The sequence below is a fragment of the Pseudonaja textilis genome, chromosome 8, assembly GCF_049901715.1.
Source record: "Pseudonaja textilis isolate UNSWEBS1 chromosome 8, rPseTex1.2, whole genome shotgun sequence".
Taxonomy (NCBI): domain Eukaryota; kingdom Metazoa; phylum Chordata; class Lepidosauria; order Squamata; family Elapidae; genus Pseudonaja; species Pseudonaja textilis.
In genome coordinates, this window is record NC_141997.1 from 3,807,474 (window position 1) to 3,824,667 (window position 17,194).

Here is a 17,194-nt window from a genome sequence, read left to right on the forward strand (position 1 = left end):
TTGTACATCATCAGCACAACTATATATCATAGATACATTTTTAGGGTTTTTTTCTTATCTATAACCTGTAATATTAGTATCAAGATTTATGCTCAATTAGAGTACTAGTAAAATCAACTAGATTTTGATTATTATTTTTTAATTTATGTAGTCTGTTGTAAGCATGAATGAAGTAGAATTGAATCCTTGCCATTGATTAACCAACTGAAAATTATTTCTAACAGATCATGTTTAATAGTATATGTAAAACAAATGTAAGAAGGATATTTTGTTTCACAAAAAGCTACTTGCTTTGACATCATCAAAATGCACATGCAAACAGATATATTTATATATATTCTGTACATTCTGACAAAATGAAAAACAATCTTCTTACCTGAACCCCTTTTGGTCACAACCTTCAAACTTTGAACAAGACTTGCATAAAATATAATTAAGTGAGGAACCGGAACATACATTTTCAAGTTCTCCAAGGCTGTTCCCTAAAGAAAAGAAAAGACATATTTGAAGTATTTTATAGGGTTTTGATGATAAAGAACTTTAAGAGTTGCAAAGAATTTACCTCTTATCTCTTAAGTATACTTTATATATCTGAAGAATGCTAATTATGTTTAAAATTACTTTTAATTATTTAAAAGTATATTATTTAAAATAATAAAGAACATTTTTTCCCAGTGACTTACAAATTAAAACGTTTGAACAGTTTAGTTAAGTACTATTGTCTCTTCAAAATGTGGTAAAATCTTATTCCACTGAGGAATGGAAATGTTCATATAGATGTACATATAAGAAGGAAATTATAATTCTTAAAAAGAAGAACGTACAGCTCAATTGAACAAAGTTAATTTTAACAAGATTGCAATCAATAGGAGTCCATACTGAATTGTGGTCCATAGTATTACATTTAAATGAATATTTCTTCAACATAATATAATTAAAGTCTAAATCAGTCTGTGAATCAAACTTTTAAGGCAATAATATTCACCTGTGCCTTCCTAGAATGACAGTATAATTTATGTTTAGATTGTTCCTCTTATTCAAAGAAAGTGGTATCCCCATGCAGTTAGCTATTATTAGAATTATGCAGCAAAAATTATAATATAGTCTGAATATTTTCTTCCATATCTATGGTATCTCACTGCCAAATACTGAGGCTGCAATACATTGAGGTAGGATATGGAACATTTGTTAACCTGACAATTGTGAAAGTTAGACTCTAGAAAGTATTTGGGATAGCAGCTGGTATCTGTATGTTCATGTTTGGCTATTATACACACATAATTCTCTACAAATCTTTGCAAAAATGAAGGGTATTCATTATGTGTACATAAAGGGCTACTCAAGAGAAAGCACCCAAGTGCCAGCTGGGCAGATGTCCAACCATGAACCCCACAGCTGAACTGAAGCCAGCCATCAGCCCAACCATAAAATGCTACTGATGTGGCCAACTCAGTCACAGAGCCTCAGAAAGTTTAGCACCCGCATCTGTCTCACAAGCAAGGACATCGGCCTCACCCTAGCAGAAATGAACTCCCTATAAACCACCTGAGAAAGGGAAGTTCGCACAACAGCCCGTGGAGGTTCCCCCTCTCCAACTTGATGGGGGCGAAACTCCAGCTCCTGAAATGATTGACTCTGGAGGGAGTACTGATGAAGACCTGATAGTAGTGGAGCTATCTGCCCTTTCTTCATAAAGATTTGTATTAGAGTGCCTGGCACTGGAACTCAGTGGGAGCTTGAAGCTTTAGTAGACACTGGCTGCACCCAATGTCTAATCATCCCTCAAACGGTTCAGAAGTTAGGAATAAAAACTACATCCCTAAGCTGTTTTGAACAAGTAGATGGTTCTCTAATCAGGGAGGAACCCACAACTTCAGTCACTGAATCTGTAAAACTGGAGATAGGACAATATTGGGAAATGATATGATTTGTGGTTATCCCAAAAATGACAGATTGCTCATTCTCAGGTTGGCTTGGCTAGACAAGTGGGCTCCTACCATCACTTTACAGCTACTGTAAAATAAGGATAGGAATAGGACCTCCCCCCTTCGGTCCAACAGCAGATGGCCTTTAAGCTTAGGCCATTTGGCGAAAGGCAAAATATTTACCAACTAGATCTGTGAGAGGCGTACTATCGAGTCTGAATAAGAGAGGGCAAGAATGGAAAACTGCATTCAATTGCCCACTTGGAAGTTTTCAAAGTGATGCCTTTTGGATTTCAGGAAACCCCGCGGTATTTATGCAATTGATAAATGAGGTACTACATGAGCATCTTTATAAAAGGGTCCTAGTTTACTTAGATGATATTCTCTTTTTTGTATAATTTTATTCATAAACATTTTTGAATACAGTGTATTGTCAGGATATACCATTTACAAGAGAAAAAGGAAAAAGAAAACCATAAAGAATACCACGTTAAATATTAACACATGTACTGAAGTGGTAGCAATACTAATATATACTAATAATAACACATGATAGTAATATTAACATCAAGTACTTTTAACTAAATTTCTTTGTATATTAGCTTATTTACATTTTTAGTAATTATGATTATAATTATAAACCATCTCTATTTTAGATATATTCATCATCTTTCTTCCTCTAATTCAGGGGTCACCAACCTTTTGGACCTCAGGGAACACCAAACTCATAATTTTAAATCCCATGGACCACTAATATGAATTTTGACTGATGGTGGCTTGCTGAAGTTGGTGGAGGAGAGAGACACAGAGAGATATCTGATTTAACCTTGGAGGGCTGGTGGTGATGTTCTCTCTCCCTCTCTCTCTCTCTCTCTCTCTCTCTCACATACACACACACACACCAAGGCAGCCACACTCCTAACCTGCTTTTCAGCTCAGTTTTCAGGGGGAGGGGGAGAGATCTGATCTAACCTTGGAGGGCTGGTAGTGATGTTCTCTCTCTCTCTCTCTCTCTCTCTCTCACACACACACACACACACACACACACAGAGAGAGAGAGAGAGAGAGACATACAATCCCTCACACAACCCACCCCCTCCAAGGCAGCCACATTCCTAATCTGCTTTTCAGCTCCATTCTTGGGCGGGGGGGAGAGAGAGAGAGAGAGAGAGAGAAAGAGAGATGGTATTCTGTGATCGGTAGGAAAACAGGGTGGGGGATTTTCCTGCAGACTTTTTTGGGGGAGTTTCCCCAGGGTCTCTGTCTGCAGTGACCCTAGGAAAATCCCCAAAAAAGTCTGCAGGAAAATTCCCCACCCTGTTTTCCTACTGATTAATTGTTCTTTATTTGGGATCGCAGGATACCATTTCCAGCTTTGTTTTCAGGGGGAGAGGAAGAGACTTTTGGCTTCATGCAAGGAAAGCACCAGAAGCAGAAGTCTTTCTCTCCCTCCAAATTCTGCCAGAAATAAGTCTTTGCTGGCACAGCCTCTTGGAGCAGGATGCCTTTCAAGGTCCCAAAGACTCATTTCTGGTGGAGTTTGGGGGAGAGAAAGACTTTTGCTGTTTTCCTTGCGTGCAGCCAAAAGCAGAAGAAGAAAGCAGAAAGAAGCAGTCTGGTGGCCAGGCAAGTTCCCCCGCTCCATCTTTTCCCCCTCCCCTCACTACCTTGTGTTGTTCTGATGCAAGCCTTCTGTTCCTGTGGGCCATGTGGGTGGCACAGCCTTGTGTTCCCATGCAGCCTGGATTAATTGCTTTGGGAGGGCGCTCTGGGAGTGACATTTCTCTGGACCACCAAAATTTTCTCATGGACCACCAGTGAGCCACTGGTTGGCAATCACTGCTCTAATTTCTACCTCATGTCTCTAACCATTCATAAAATCTATTCCATATCGAACAGTATTCTTTGTCTTCTTTATCTTTTATTTTTAAAGTTAATCTGTCCATTTCAGCACAGTCTAAAATTTTCCAAATTATCTCCTCATCTGGCGGGGTGTTTTCATTTTTCCAGTATCTTACAAAGCTGATCCTTGCTGCTGTCAGTATATGTAAAACTAAATATGTGACCCCTTTATCATAACCATCTGATATTATGCCCAGCAAGTATACTTCTGATTTCAGATCTATATTGTGTTTAGCTATCTTTTCCAACCAGCGACTTATTTTCTCCCAATATTTTCTTGCTTTGATACAAGTCCACCACATATGATAGTAAGTACCTGGAGTATGGTTACATTTCCAGCATTTTGGAGACAAATTATTAAACATTTTCACCAATCTTGCCGGTGGTAAATGCCACCTATAAAACATTTTATATAAGGTTTCTTTATATACTGAGGTCATAGTCAATTTATAATTCCTGTCCCAAACTTTTTGCCATTTCTTAATTCTATATTGTAACCAAAGTTTTTTTTGCCCATACAATAGTTGTTTCTTTGACTTGCTCCTCTTCCATTTTATACATCAATGAGTAATTATATATTTTATTAATGTTTCATCTGTCCCCATTAGTATCTTATCTAGTGATGTTGGTTCTTTATTTAGGCCCCATGTTTTAATGTATTTTGTTGAGGTAATTCCCCGTTAGGAGAATGAGTGCATACAGGGAGACATATAGAGAGTAGTGGTTGAATAATACACACACAGCACACAGATACACTGTACAGTAAATGTTGGTTTTTACTTCCAATAAAGATTTTAAGCAAAGTTCAAAATAAGCAGTCCAAAGTCATTCACAAGTAAATCAGTCAGTTTTCAATCCAGGGATAATCCAGTAACAAATTCCAGTGTCAAAAACAGTTCAGTATCAGACTTACATCAAATCCAGGAATATCAGTCAGTTAGGAAAAATGGAGGAATGGCAATACTTTCCAACAGAAGGAAACAGAGATTCACTTACACTCTCTTCTGAGACTAAGGCTAAACAACCCAGGTTTCTGGCTCCATCTTATGGCCATTTGAGTAACCACACCCAATTGCAGTTTTTGCAATCTCTCGAAGATACAGTTTTAAAATGTTTATCCTGGTTTATATATTTCTAACCCAAATACCTGTTAGGTGACTTATATTCCTAACATCTTTCTCATATCTTAATTGTATCTACTAAGTCTACCAAGCTAAATCCACCCCATGACTCTGTTGTTGCTGTCTAGTTTTAAGTTCACCATTCTCATTCAGAATATTGTTATAGAATACATTTTTTCCAGATTAATAAGATTTGGATATATTAATGCTTCCATAGTGGAAAGCCAGACTGGTATTTTCATATAATTCTGTAATTTATTTATTTTTCTCATATATGAAGCAATGTGTTCCTCACACAATGCCTTTGAAAATATCTTGCACCGTGCTACCGTACCATAGGAAGGCATGCCAACCTAGCTGGAGATCATGTCCCTCTAATAATAACAGCCTTCTGTGTTTCAAGTTTATCCACTCTTTTATCCATGTAAGAACTGATGCCTGGTAGTATAGTTCCCAATCTGGGAGTCAAAAATCCCCATTACTTTTAGATTCCTGCAACATTTTCCATTTTATTTTAGCTTTTTTGCCCTGCCATATGTACTTCAAAATTATTCTATTTAATCCATCAAAAATTTCTTCTCTGATTTTATCGGTATTGTTTGGAATAGGAAAAGTAATTTTGGTAATACATGTATATTCATTTTCATGGTGGCTATTCTCCCTAACATGGATAATTGTAAGTTCTTCCACCTTTCCAAGTCCAATTTAATTTGTTGCATTAGTTTTTTATAGTTGTCATCTTTGATCATCACCTTGTTGTTAATTGGATGCCTAAATATTTAATCTTTACTATCTGCAAATCTATTTTCTCTGTCAAGGCCCCTTTTTTGTTTGTGAGATTTTTAACTATTACTTTAGTTTTTTCTTTGTTTATTTTCATCCCTGTCACCTCTCCATATTTCTCAATTTTCTCTATCAGTTTAGGACCCATTTCTAATGGTTCTTCTAATGTAAAGACCAAGTCGTCAGTGAATGCTTGTAGTTTATATTTTTCTTTTTTAATTTCCATACCTTTTATTTCCGAGTCCTGCCTAATGCTTCAGGTTAAGACTTCTAAGGTTAAAACAAATAATAATGGAGATAGTGGACAACCTTGTCTTGTTCCTTTTTTTGTATTGAAGCTTTCTGTCACATCTCCATTCACCATCACTTTAGCTTTCTGTTGCATGTAGATTGCCTTTATCATATTTGTAAATTTTTCACCAAAATCCATACATTTTAGTGTTGGAGCATAAATTGCCAATTAATATTATCAAAAACTTTCTAAGCATCCAAGAAAATTAGTGCTAATTGTTTTTTATTGTGCATTTCATAATACTCTAATGCAGGGGTCACCAAACTTTTGGACCTCAGGGACCACCAAACTCATAATTTTAAATCCCGCAGACCACTATATGAATTTTGACTGACAGTGGCTTGCTGATGTTGGTGGGAGAGAGAGAGAGAGAGATAAAGAGAGAGAGAGAGAGATCGATCATCTAAACTCGGAGGGCTGGTGGTGGTGTTCTCTCTCTCCCCCCCCCCACACACAGAGGTCTCTCTCTCTCACACACACCCTCCAAGGCAGCCACATTCCTAACCTGCTTTTCAGCTCCGTTCTCGGGGGGGGGGGAGAGAGATCCAATATAACCTCGGAGGGCTGGTAGTGATGTTTTCTCTCTCTCTCTCTCTCTCTCTCTCTCTCTCTCTCACACACACACACACACACACACACACACACACAGAGCCCTCACACACACCTTACCCCCTCCAAGAGCATGCCTAACCTGCTCAGACCCCCAACCTTGGAACTCAATCTTGGGAACTCCAAAACTCTAATGGTCAAACAAACACATCCTCAAATAACAAGGTTAGAAAAAGATAAGAACAATAAAAAAGAATATTTAAACCTACACAACGGAAAGCTTCAATTCAGGGATGACAAGGAAAAGCTAGTCCACTAGTTTGCCACACTTTGCCCAGGAGACCAAGAGATGATATTAAAGAAGACTGAAATAATTGGTCAAATGTTGAGGTCAGCAACTAGTGCAACAGAAAACTAATATTTTGCTTCCTTCTGGCAGCTCCTCCATGGAATTGCTATCACGTCCAGCTTCTGAAAGCACTCAAGCACCAAATAAATAAAAAGAGAAGAGGAGGAAAGGAGCATCCAACAGGACATAACAGTACAAGTCCAAATTGACCATCCGGTAGGACAACTAGACAAAGAGAAGAAAACCAGAGTCCCCACCTACCTGAAGAAATGTCAGTGGAACACTGACAATCAAGAGAAAGAGGAGAAACAACAAGATTTGCAACTCATGAAGAGAAATACCGAACCTCACAATAACTGCGTCTATACAGAAACAATTACTATTGACCTAGCTCCAATGTCAAGTTGACATTTGGCATTCTTATCAACCAACCAACCAACCAACCAACCAAGCCAAATCATCTACCTCTGGGAATCTCATACAGATGATGATCTGGAACGTGGCTGGCTGGAAAGGGATGGTTGATAGTAGACTAATGAACCTTCTGCCTAGATTTGATGTAATAGTCATTCAGGAAACCTGGTTAACTGAGGTGGATGAACCAGTACAACTATCAGGCTTTCAGGGATGGACCTTCACAGCCTAAAACAAAAACAAAAACAAAGGGAGACCCTCTGATGGGTTATGCATTAAGCAAGAATTGCAATGGCAGAGGGAGAAACTATACAATGAAGATAAATATTCATATTTCCTAGCTGTTAACTTTGGATTTGATAGTTCAAGTTAGTACTGGTAAATGTGTATATCCCTCCAAACACATCCCAGTATTATAATTCCAAATACTGGATAAATTTGGAAGTTATCCTAGATGATATATCTGTATTGTACCTTCAGTCCATAGTTGTATTATTCGGAGATTTTAACACTAGGCTGGGTCCTTCTTTGTATGAGTTCACCCAGAAGAAGGGAGTTCCAGGGGAGTTTTTTGATAACCATCCTCAGTGGCTCTTGAGAATCTGCAAAAGTAAAACTGTTGGCCTGCTCCTAGTCTCCTTAATTTTTAAGGGTAATCTCCAAATTCTGGGAGGTAAGGATAAGAATTACACATATTCTTACACATACCACTCAGCCCATTCAAGCAGTGTGCTGGATCTCTTTTGTGTGTCTAGAGATGTCAACCTCTTCTTGGAGGTTATAGTACACCTTAGTGATGATAGCAATCATCAGCATATGCGTGACATTGTGAGGCTGCTCAGATTGGACCAGGATTGATGTACGTTAGAATTGTATGTATACTGCTTTTTTCCTGGATTCATTTCACTTCAAGTGTCTTGTATTGATTAATTCTTCTATCATTTTAGTAGAAGTTCTGGGTGGGGTTTTTCTTGTCTCTTATTTATTTTACTACTTTTATAGTCCAAATTTGTATCAACTATTGTGTTAAAATCTCCCATAACACAGATGTTTTCATATTTTGTTTTGATTATCCTTTTGTGAAGGTTTTTATAGAATTCCTCTTGTCCTTCATTTGGTGCATATATAGCAACCAAGAGTGTCTGTTTTTGGTTTAGGGTCACCTCCAGCATTAAAATTCTTCCTTCTTTGTCTCTGAAAAATTGTTTAGCATTTAATCTCTCCCTAACATATATTACCACTCCTCTTTTTTCTGTTGTGATAATGAATAAAATAATTTCCCTAGTTTGGGATATTCCAGTAGTTTATAATGCTGTTTCTTGATATGTACTTCTTGGAACAATATTATATCCAATTTTGATCTTTGTAGCTTTAGAAGTATTTTTTTTCTTTTCATAGGAAAGTTCAGCCCATTTATATTGACTGATACCATCTTTACTTCCTCTTGCATTGTTTTATTTATACCTAGGTCTTATATGCCTGATTATTCTTGTTTCTCTGTTTTTTTGTTTTTTGTTTGCTATTGCTCCTTCTTGTTCTTGGCATTCTTTTTTCTCCTTTTCACTCTGAATTTGCTGTAAATGTTTCCCTTCTGTTGTTGGTACTTTTTGGCCCTTGTGCACTGTTTCTCCTCTTATTTCCTGTTCCTCTTCTGCATTAAATTAATTGTTATAAAAGTCCATTGCTTTGTCTAAGTTCCCTTACTCTCCTAGGGATCTGTTTTAATAGTACCAGTTGTTTCCCCTTGTATTCTAGTGGTTCGTCTCTTGCCTTGTTAAGTATTTTGTCCCTTATTGATTTTTTCATGAACCTTACCTGAACTTCTCTGGGAAAGTTATACATTCTCACATAGTTTGTGTAGATCCTAAAGGACTTATCAATTTCCATTTCCTGATTATTTATTCCTAGTGCCTTCACCAATAGTTCTTTCATTATCTCCGGTAGATCCTCTCCCTTCTCCTCTACTATATTTTGAAATCTTAGATAGTGGGTGGCTTTTTCTGTTTCCAGCTTTATCACGGTGTTTTCTAACTCCAAGATTGCTTGTAACAGTTTATAGTTTATATCCTTCATTTTTTTTCTCTACTTGCTCATTTTTTTCTTCCACTTTCAGAATTCTTTGCTTTGTTATTATCATTTCTTGAAAGTTCTCAAGTTTTTCGTCCATGTTTTGGATTTTCCCTTTCATCTCTCCTGTATCATTTCTCACTTCTCCTATACCATTCTTCATTTCAGATCGCAGGATACTGTTTCCAGTTCCATTCTCAGGGAGGGAGAGAGATAGATAGACTTTTGGCTTCATGCAAGGAAAGCAGCAGAAGCAGCAGAAGTCAGCCAGCCTTTCTCTCCCCCAAATTCTGCCAGAATGGTGCAGCCTCTTGGAGCAGAATGCCTTGAAGGGTTCCAAAGACTCATTTCTGTTGGGTTCCAAAGACTCATTTCTGTTGGAGTTTGGGGGAGAGAAAGAAAGACTTTTGCTGTTTTCCTTGAGTGCAGTCAAAAGCAGAAGAAGAAAGAAGCAGAAAGAAGCAGCCCAGTGGCCAGGCAAGGCATGTGGGGAGAGTGGGGCAAGTCCCCCCCTCCACCCTTTTCCTCCCTCCCCTCACTACCTTGTGTTATTCACAATGCAAGTGATGCAAGCCTTGTGTTCCCACGGGCCATGTTGGCAGCATAGCCTTGTGTACCCGCACAGCCTTGATGGCTTTGCGGGGGGGGGCGTGCTTTGGGGGTGACATTTCTCTGCGGACCACCAAAATTTTCTCAGGGATCATCAGTAGATCCTGGCCCACTGGTTGGCAACCACTGCTCTAAGCAATGAACAAGCACCCTCTGAAACCCTTCCCCTATGGCCATTGGTCTCTGTAAAAGAGATACAATCTATTATTAAATGTCTAAAGGGCAATAAAGCCCCAGGTAAGGATCTTCTACCATCAGAAATATTTAAGAACTTCACTGATTGGTGGAGTCCATTATTGGCAGGTCTATTCACACAGATAAATAATACCTGCCATATTCTAGTTAGCTGAAAGATGGCAAGAGTGGCCCCATATACAAAAAAGGGGAATACAAAGGACCCTAGTAACTATAGACCCATCACCCTGATCAATATCATAGCAAAAATATATGCAAGGTTCCTTCTGAACAAAATGGAAATCTGGGCAGAGGAAAATTATATTCTCACAGAAGAACAAGCAGGCTTTAGACAAAACCAATCTACCATTGACAACTGCTTTGTTCTGAATTATCTAATTGCCAAATATGCCTATAAGAGGAGATCCCTATATACAGCCTTTATAGATCTTACAGCTGCCTATGATATGATAAGTACAGATGTACTATGGCATAAACTGACAGCTCTTAAAATTGAACCTGGACTACTAATCCTAATTAAAACCCTATATGCAAGTACTTGTTTGAAAGTGCAGTATGGGGTTAATGGAGCCTGATTAACAGGATCCACACAAGCAAAGGGGCAAGACAAGGGTGCATTTTAGCCCCATTACTATTTAATACTATTTACTATTTAATTTATACATCAATGACTTGGCAGGATTAATGAAAGATCCTAATCACTTGCTAATAAGATGGATGAAATTCTTCTTCTAAATAGATGCAATTCTGATTTCTACAACTCATCAGCTCTATGCTACAATGAAACCTGGCTACATGAAAGGATGACTTTATAAATATATCAGGTTTTCAGATATTTAGAGCACACAGAATTTCAGAGTCATCAGGTTTTTTTAAAAAAGGAGGCTTATGTTTTTATATCAACAAAAGCTGGTCTCAAGATGTAACTATGATATATAACCATTTTATTCACCAAGAGAGTTCTCCTCATTTATCCTAATAGTTGCGTATGTTCCTCCACAAGCTTGTGTAAACAAGACATTACTAATTCTAGCTGACCAGATAATAGAAGTTGAAGCAAAATACCCAGATTCCTTTCCCATTATTCTAGATCAGTGGTGGCTAACCTTTTTGGATTCCTATGCCAAAAAAACGTGTCAGCACACAGAAGGCAATGCACGCGGGGGGGGGCATGCCCCCTGAGCATGAGCACATGATTCCCCCCATGCTGCTGCCCCCTTACCTGCACTGAGCCTCCCAGCTGATTTTCAGCCTGTTTGAGGTCTTTTTCGGCCTGCCAGAGGCTTGAGGGAAGCCTCTGCTGGCCGAAAAATGGGTCCATTTCGTCACTTCTGGTATTTCTGAAAAAGGCCCGAAAATTAGCTAGGAGGTGCGTGCATGAGCAGTGAGGTAAGTTTGCCTGGGGCTTGCATGTCCGCACAAATGGCTCTGCATGCCACCTGTGGCACACGTGCCATAGGTTCATCATCATGGTTCTAGATTTTAACCAAGGCAACATAAGGAAAGAACTTCCAAAATATTTTCAACATGTCAATTGTCCAACTAGAAGCAAGAATACTTCAAACCATTGCAACACAACCCTAAAAGATGCTTATCAGTCTTTACCACAAGCAGCTGTGGGACACTCTGATCATTGCATGATTCACCTTGTACCTGCTTACAGAAAAGACTTAAAACCATGAAATAAACTATTAAATCAGTGAAGACTTGGACTGAGGAGGCAAAGCTAAAGCTACAAATTTGCTTTGATTGCACTGATTGGAACGTTTTTGAAGATACCTTTGCAGACCTAGATGAGCTTACAGATACTGTAACATCATATGTCAGCTTCTGTGAAGACTTATGTGTACTGACCCGGAACCTGCAAATATACAGTAACAATAAACATTGGTTCACAGCTAAATTTAAGCAGCTATGTCATTCCAAAGAGGAAGCCTACAGAAAAGGGGACAGAATGCTATACAATCAAGCCAGAAACGTAGTATCAAGAGATATCAGAGCAGCAAAAAGAGGCTACTCTGAAAAATTAAGGAATCCGTTCTCAACAAAGTGCATGATCTATTTCACAGGCAAAAGCCAGGAAAAGCACCAGGCCCAGACAAGATAATTCCTTCTTGCTTAAAAGTCTGTGCTGACCAATTGGCCCCCATCTTCACCCAAATCTTCAATAAATCACTAGAGATGTGCTATGTTCCTTCTTGTTTCAAATGCTCTACTATCTTCCCAGTGCTGAAGAAGCCCTCCATCAAGGAACTGAATGACTACAGACTAGTTGCTCTGACAACTGTAGTTATGAAAACCTTTGAAAGGCTAGTGCTGTCTCACCTGAAAATCATCATGGATCCGCTTTTACACCCCCCTGCAATTTGTATACCAAGCAAATAGATCGACAGATGATGCTGTTAATATGGCTCTGTGCTACATTCTACAACATCTTGAATCTCCAATACCTATGCAAGGTTCTCTTTGTAGACTTCAGTTCAGCATTTAATAGCATCATTCCAGACATTCTTCTAACTAAACTAAACCAGCTAGCAGTACCTGAACACACTTGTAAGTGGATCATAAACTTCCTAACAGACAGAAAGCAGCAGGTGAAGCTAGGCAGAATCACATCTGATACCTGTACAACCCACCAAGGCTGTGTGCTTTCTCCACTTCTCTTCTCCCTGTATACCAATGACTGCATCTCAAATGATCCATCCATTAAACTACTGAAGTTTGCAGATGATACAACTCTGATTGGTCTCATTCAAGACAATGATGAATCCATATACAGACAGGAGGTTGTACAATTTGCCTCTTGGTGCGACTGGAACTATTTGGAACTGAACTCACTCAAAACCATAGAAATGGTGGTAGACTTTAGAAGAAACCCTTCCATATTACCACCTCTTACAATACTAGACAACACAGTATCAACAGTAGAGACCTACAAATTTCTATGTCCTATCATATCTCATGACCTAAAATGGACACCTAACATCAAAAATGTCATCAAAAAAGCACAACAAAGAATGCTCTTTCTGTGCCAACTCAGAAAGCCCAAGGAATTGCTGATACCAATTCTACAGAGGAATTATTGAGTCTGTCATCTGCACCTCTATAACTGTCTGGTTTAGTTCTGCAACCCAACAAGACAGACACAGTCTTCAACAGATAATTAGAACTGCAGAAAAAAGAATTGCTACCAACCTGCCTTCAATCAAGGACCTGTATAATGTTCAAGTCAAGAAGAGGTCTGTGAAAATATTTACAGACTCCTCATATCCTGGACATAAACTGTTTCAACTCCTGCCATCAAAACAATGCTTATAGAGCACTGCACACGAGAACAACCAGACACAAGCATAGTTTTTTCCAAATGCCATCACTCTGCTAAACAAATAATTCCCTTAACACTGTCAAACTATTTACTAAGTCTGCATTACTATTACTATCACTATTCATCTTCTCATCCTTTCACCCATCTCCTCCCACTTATGACTGCATGAATGTAACTTTGTTGCTTGTATCCTTATGGGTTTTTTATTGACTGTTTACTAGTATAATTTGATTTGATCACTTATTATTATATTTCTTAGTATGATTTGATTGCTTATTTGTATCCTTTGACTACTATTGTTATACCTATGATTCTTGATGAATGTATTTCTTTTACTTTTTATGAACACTGAGAGCATTTGCACCAAAACAAATTCCTCGTGTGTCCAATCACACTTGGCCAATGAAGAATTCTATTCTATTCTATTCTATTCTATTCTATTCTATTCTATTCTATTCTATTCTATTCTATTCTATGATGCACATGCCAACGTTCCTAAATAGAAATTGTAACACCTTGCTCAATGCTGATAATATCATCCTATTACTCTATTCACAAGTAGGATTGCATAGGCTACTGAGGAGATTTAGCTACTACTGTCAGGATAACTCTAATTATTAGAAAATCCGAATAAAAAATTATGGTGTTTGGTAAACATAACCAGAGACATAGATGGCAACTAGACAGAGAACCAATTGATCAGGTTAGCACCTTCATATACTTAGGCATAACTTTTTCCAGGACTGGATCTTGGGCTTGTAACCACCAACAGAGCATACTTTGAGCAAAAGCTTGCTTGAATCTATTATTTAAATTAAAGAATCACAGTTACCCAGGTGTTGCGGCTGGTGGAGCTGGCAAAAGAGTCGGACAGTAGTGAGAAGGTTGGGGAGGAACCCAAGCCATTCCTGGAGGCTGAGGAAGGCTCAGATGAGGGCTCTGCATCAGAGGCAGAGATGAGGCCAGGGCTGGCAGTCATCAGCTGCCTTTGGGCTTGGACAGCAGTGAGGCAGGGGAACTTCTGGAACCGGTTCCCAACTGTGCATGCACAGAGCTGCCAAAAGGAAGGCACGATTTGGAACTCAGGGTCAAAATGGGAGTAAGGCCACAGGAGGACAATGAATGGCCCCTCCCATCAGTATTAAAAGAGAAGCAAAAGGGGAGGAGGCTTTTGCAGGAAACAACTTGCTCGTTCATTCTGGCCTCATGAAGATTTGTCTGTAAACCCAGTGCTTCCCTGTCGGCACTGAGAATGGAATTTTACCGGGCAGTGTTCCAGGATTGATAAAGGCCTGAGCTAATTAGTATACCTTTGCAACACTGTTTGCCAAGCCATTGGCTAACTGTGAATGAAATAAATTCACATTAATGTAATAAAAGAGGTTTTTGCCAGGATTCAGTGCTTTTTGGGGAGGCCTAGGACAGAACACCAGGCTCCCTAGTACCACTAATTGAAGTATACAAAGCTAAGGTAATCCCTATGCTTCTATACGGGGCTGAGATTTGGGGTTTACACCCCATTACAGCTTTAGAGCAAGCACAGTCTCAGCACATATCTTGGGTGTAGACCCTAAGACATCTGCTGCAGCAGAGTGGAACTAGGAATCTATACAATTCACAGACTGTCTAAAACCAGAGCTTACAATTACTGGCTCAAAATTAATAAAATGGAGGCAGATAGATTCCCTAAGCTATGTCTGCTGGAGCAGATAAAATTGCAATCAGAAACCCTCTGGATTACTAAATTGGCAAATTATATAAAGAGCTGTGGTCTCCCTGCCCTCTGTGTAACAAGAGAACAAAGAAAAAAAAATTGCCCAAAGAATCATGGATATAGAAGCTCAAAACAACATAGCCACACCTAATAAGGCTAGTAGCCTGAAATGGCTGAGCACAAATATAAACACACCTTCTGAATGGACAACTATTTAAAATCACAATTGACCTCAGGGAGACATTTACCTAAGCAAGATTTGAACAGTTTGATACAATGGTTAGATTTGGGAGATCCCATTCTATCCCATACAATGAATGTATATTTGGAGCTGAAGAGGTAGAAGATCTCACCCATATATTATTTGATTGCTTTTTGTATAAGGGGGCAAGAGATAAGTACTTTAGTCCACATATTAAGCATATGGCCCAGTGGGAGGCCCATATTAAAACAACATACCCGGAGAAGGCGGAGCCATGTTGCTGCGATACAGCTGCAATCTTGGGGCTCTGAGATTGCAGCTGATATCTTCGCCCCTGGTTGGTCCTAATGGACCTAAACCGTCCCGTAGAGATGGTGATAGTAAGGGGCGCGTTCTGCTGATCCCAGGGACATCGCAAAGTCCCTGGCTGATCCAGAAGAAGCCCTTTTACCATCGGCGGAGAGGCAGCCTTTTGGCTGCTGAAGCTGTGACAGCTCCGGAAGGAAGAGGCTGAATGAGAACGTGCATCGGCTGGTGAGAATTTTTTTTTTCTTGGGAACTCAAGGACACTCTAAAGTGAGAAGAATCCTGTAAGACTTTGGACAAAAACTGATGGAACTGATTTAGCGGCGATTTCTTAAAGAGAATGTCAAATTGAGGCTTGGCTTTTTACTTTTACTTTTGCTTTCATTGAACTTCCATTGTGATCTAGTAACTGTAACTAGACTGGTTTTTCCTTTTATATTCATCTAATTTTTCTTTCTTTTTCCCCCCTTTTGACTGTTAATAGTTTTTTTTTAGAATAGAGGCTCCCTTTAGTAATTTTTTTTTTTAAATACATATATATACATGTATATTTCCCTCTTTTTACTAGGCTTTTTTGGGAAAGAAGGGGGAGTGGATTAAAGAAACTTTGTAACACTGCCAACTAGAGGCTTGAAGATACTTTATTGAAAGTTCAAAGAGCTGTGAAGGAATCCTTTCTCAAGGACACTGGAACTTGATTAGATAGAGGGAAGAACACCGGATAATGTTTTAACAGGTGTTCTTTGGAACTTCTATTATTGAGTACTTGAAGTTTGGCTTTGGAATTTGTGGAGAAGCCATAATAAGAGCCTTGGATAACTAAATAAGATGCAGTGTGCTTTCTTTCTTATCTTTCTTTAGCTGTTTCATCCCTCCTCCTCAAACCCACAGTATTTTGTAATATTTGTATATCTATTTCCTTTTTCTTTTGTTTGACTTTATTTTTAATTTTTAAACTTACTTTTTTTTTAAAGGGAAAGCCTCAGAATAGCTTTTCTTTTTCTTTTTGCTTATTGGGATTTTTGCCTTTTCTATTTTCTATTTTCATTTTTTTTATTTATTTTTATGGTTATTTTTTTTATTTTTTGAGACCCTACAATTGGACTAGGGTGTGAAGAACCTGAAGAATTCTTTCTTTTTCCTTTTCTTTCTTTTTTTTTTTTGATCATTGCTTTTTAATATTATTGGGTCTTACTCTCTTTTTCTTTTTTACTATTCTTAATTTTTATTTTTGAATCATAATTGGCCATCTTATAATAGGATTAAGGTTTAGAAGAACCTGAAGAATCTCCTCCTTTTTTTTTTCTTTTTAATCTTCTTTTTCTCCTTCTCTTTTTAATCCTGGACTCTTTATTTTTTATTGGCTTTTTTAAAATGTTTTTCTTCTTCCCAATTGGATTATAATTGGCTACCCTATTGATTGGATTAAAGGAGCTTAAAG

At 38.4% G+C, this 17,194-nt stretch overlaps 1 protein-coding gene across 1 annotated transcript in view; it reads right to left on the minus strand.

Moving 5' to 3' along the window:
- Nucleotides 1–17,194, minus strand: part of IL1RAPL1 (interleukin 1 receptor accessory protein like 1) — a 1,645,997-nt gene that overhangs the window by 1,363,572 nt on the left and 265,231 nt on the right. Inside the window, exon 2 of the mRNA XM_087938178.1 lies at nucleotides 377–482. Within this exon, the coding sequence (XP_087794304.1) occupies nucleotides 377–458 (82 nt within the window). The 5' untranslated portion in view covers nucleotides 459–482. The remainder of the gene's footprint in view (nucleotides 1–376; nucleotides 483–17,194) is intronic.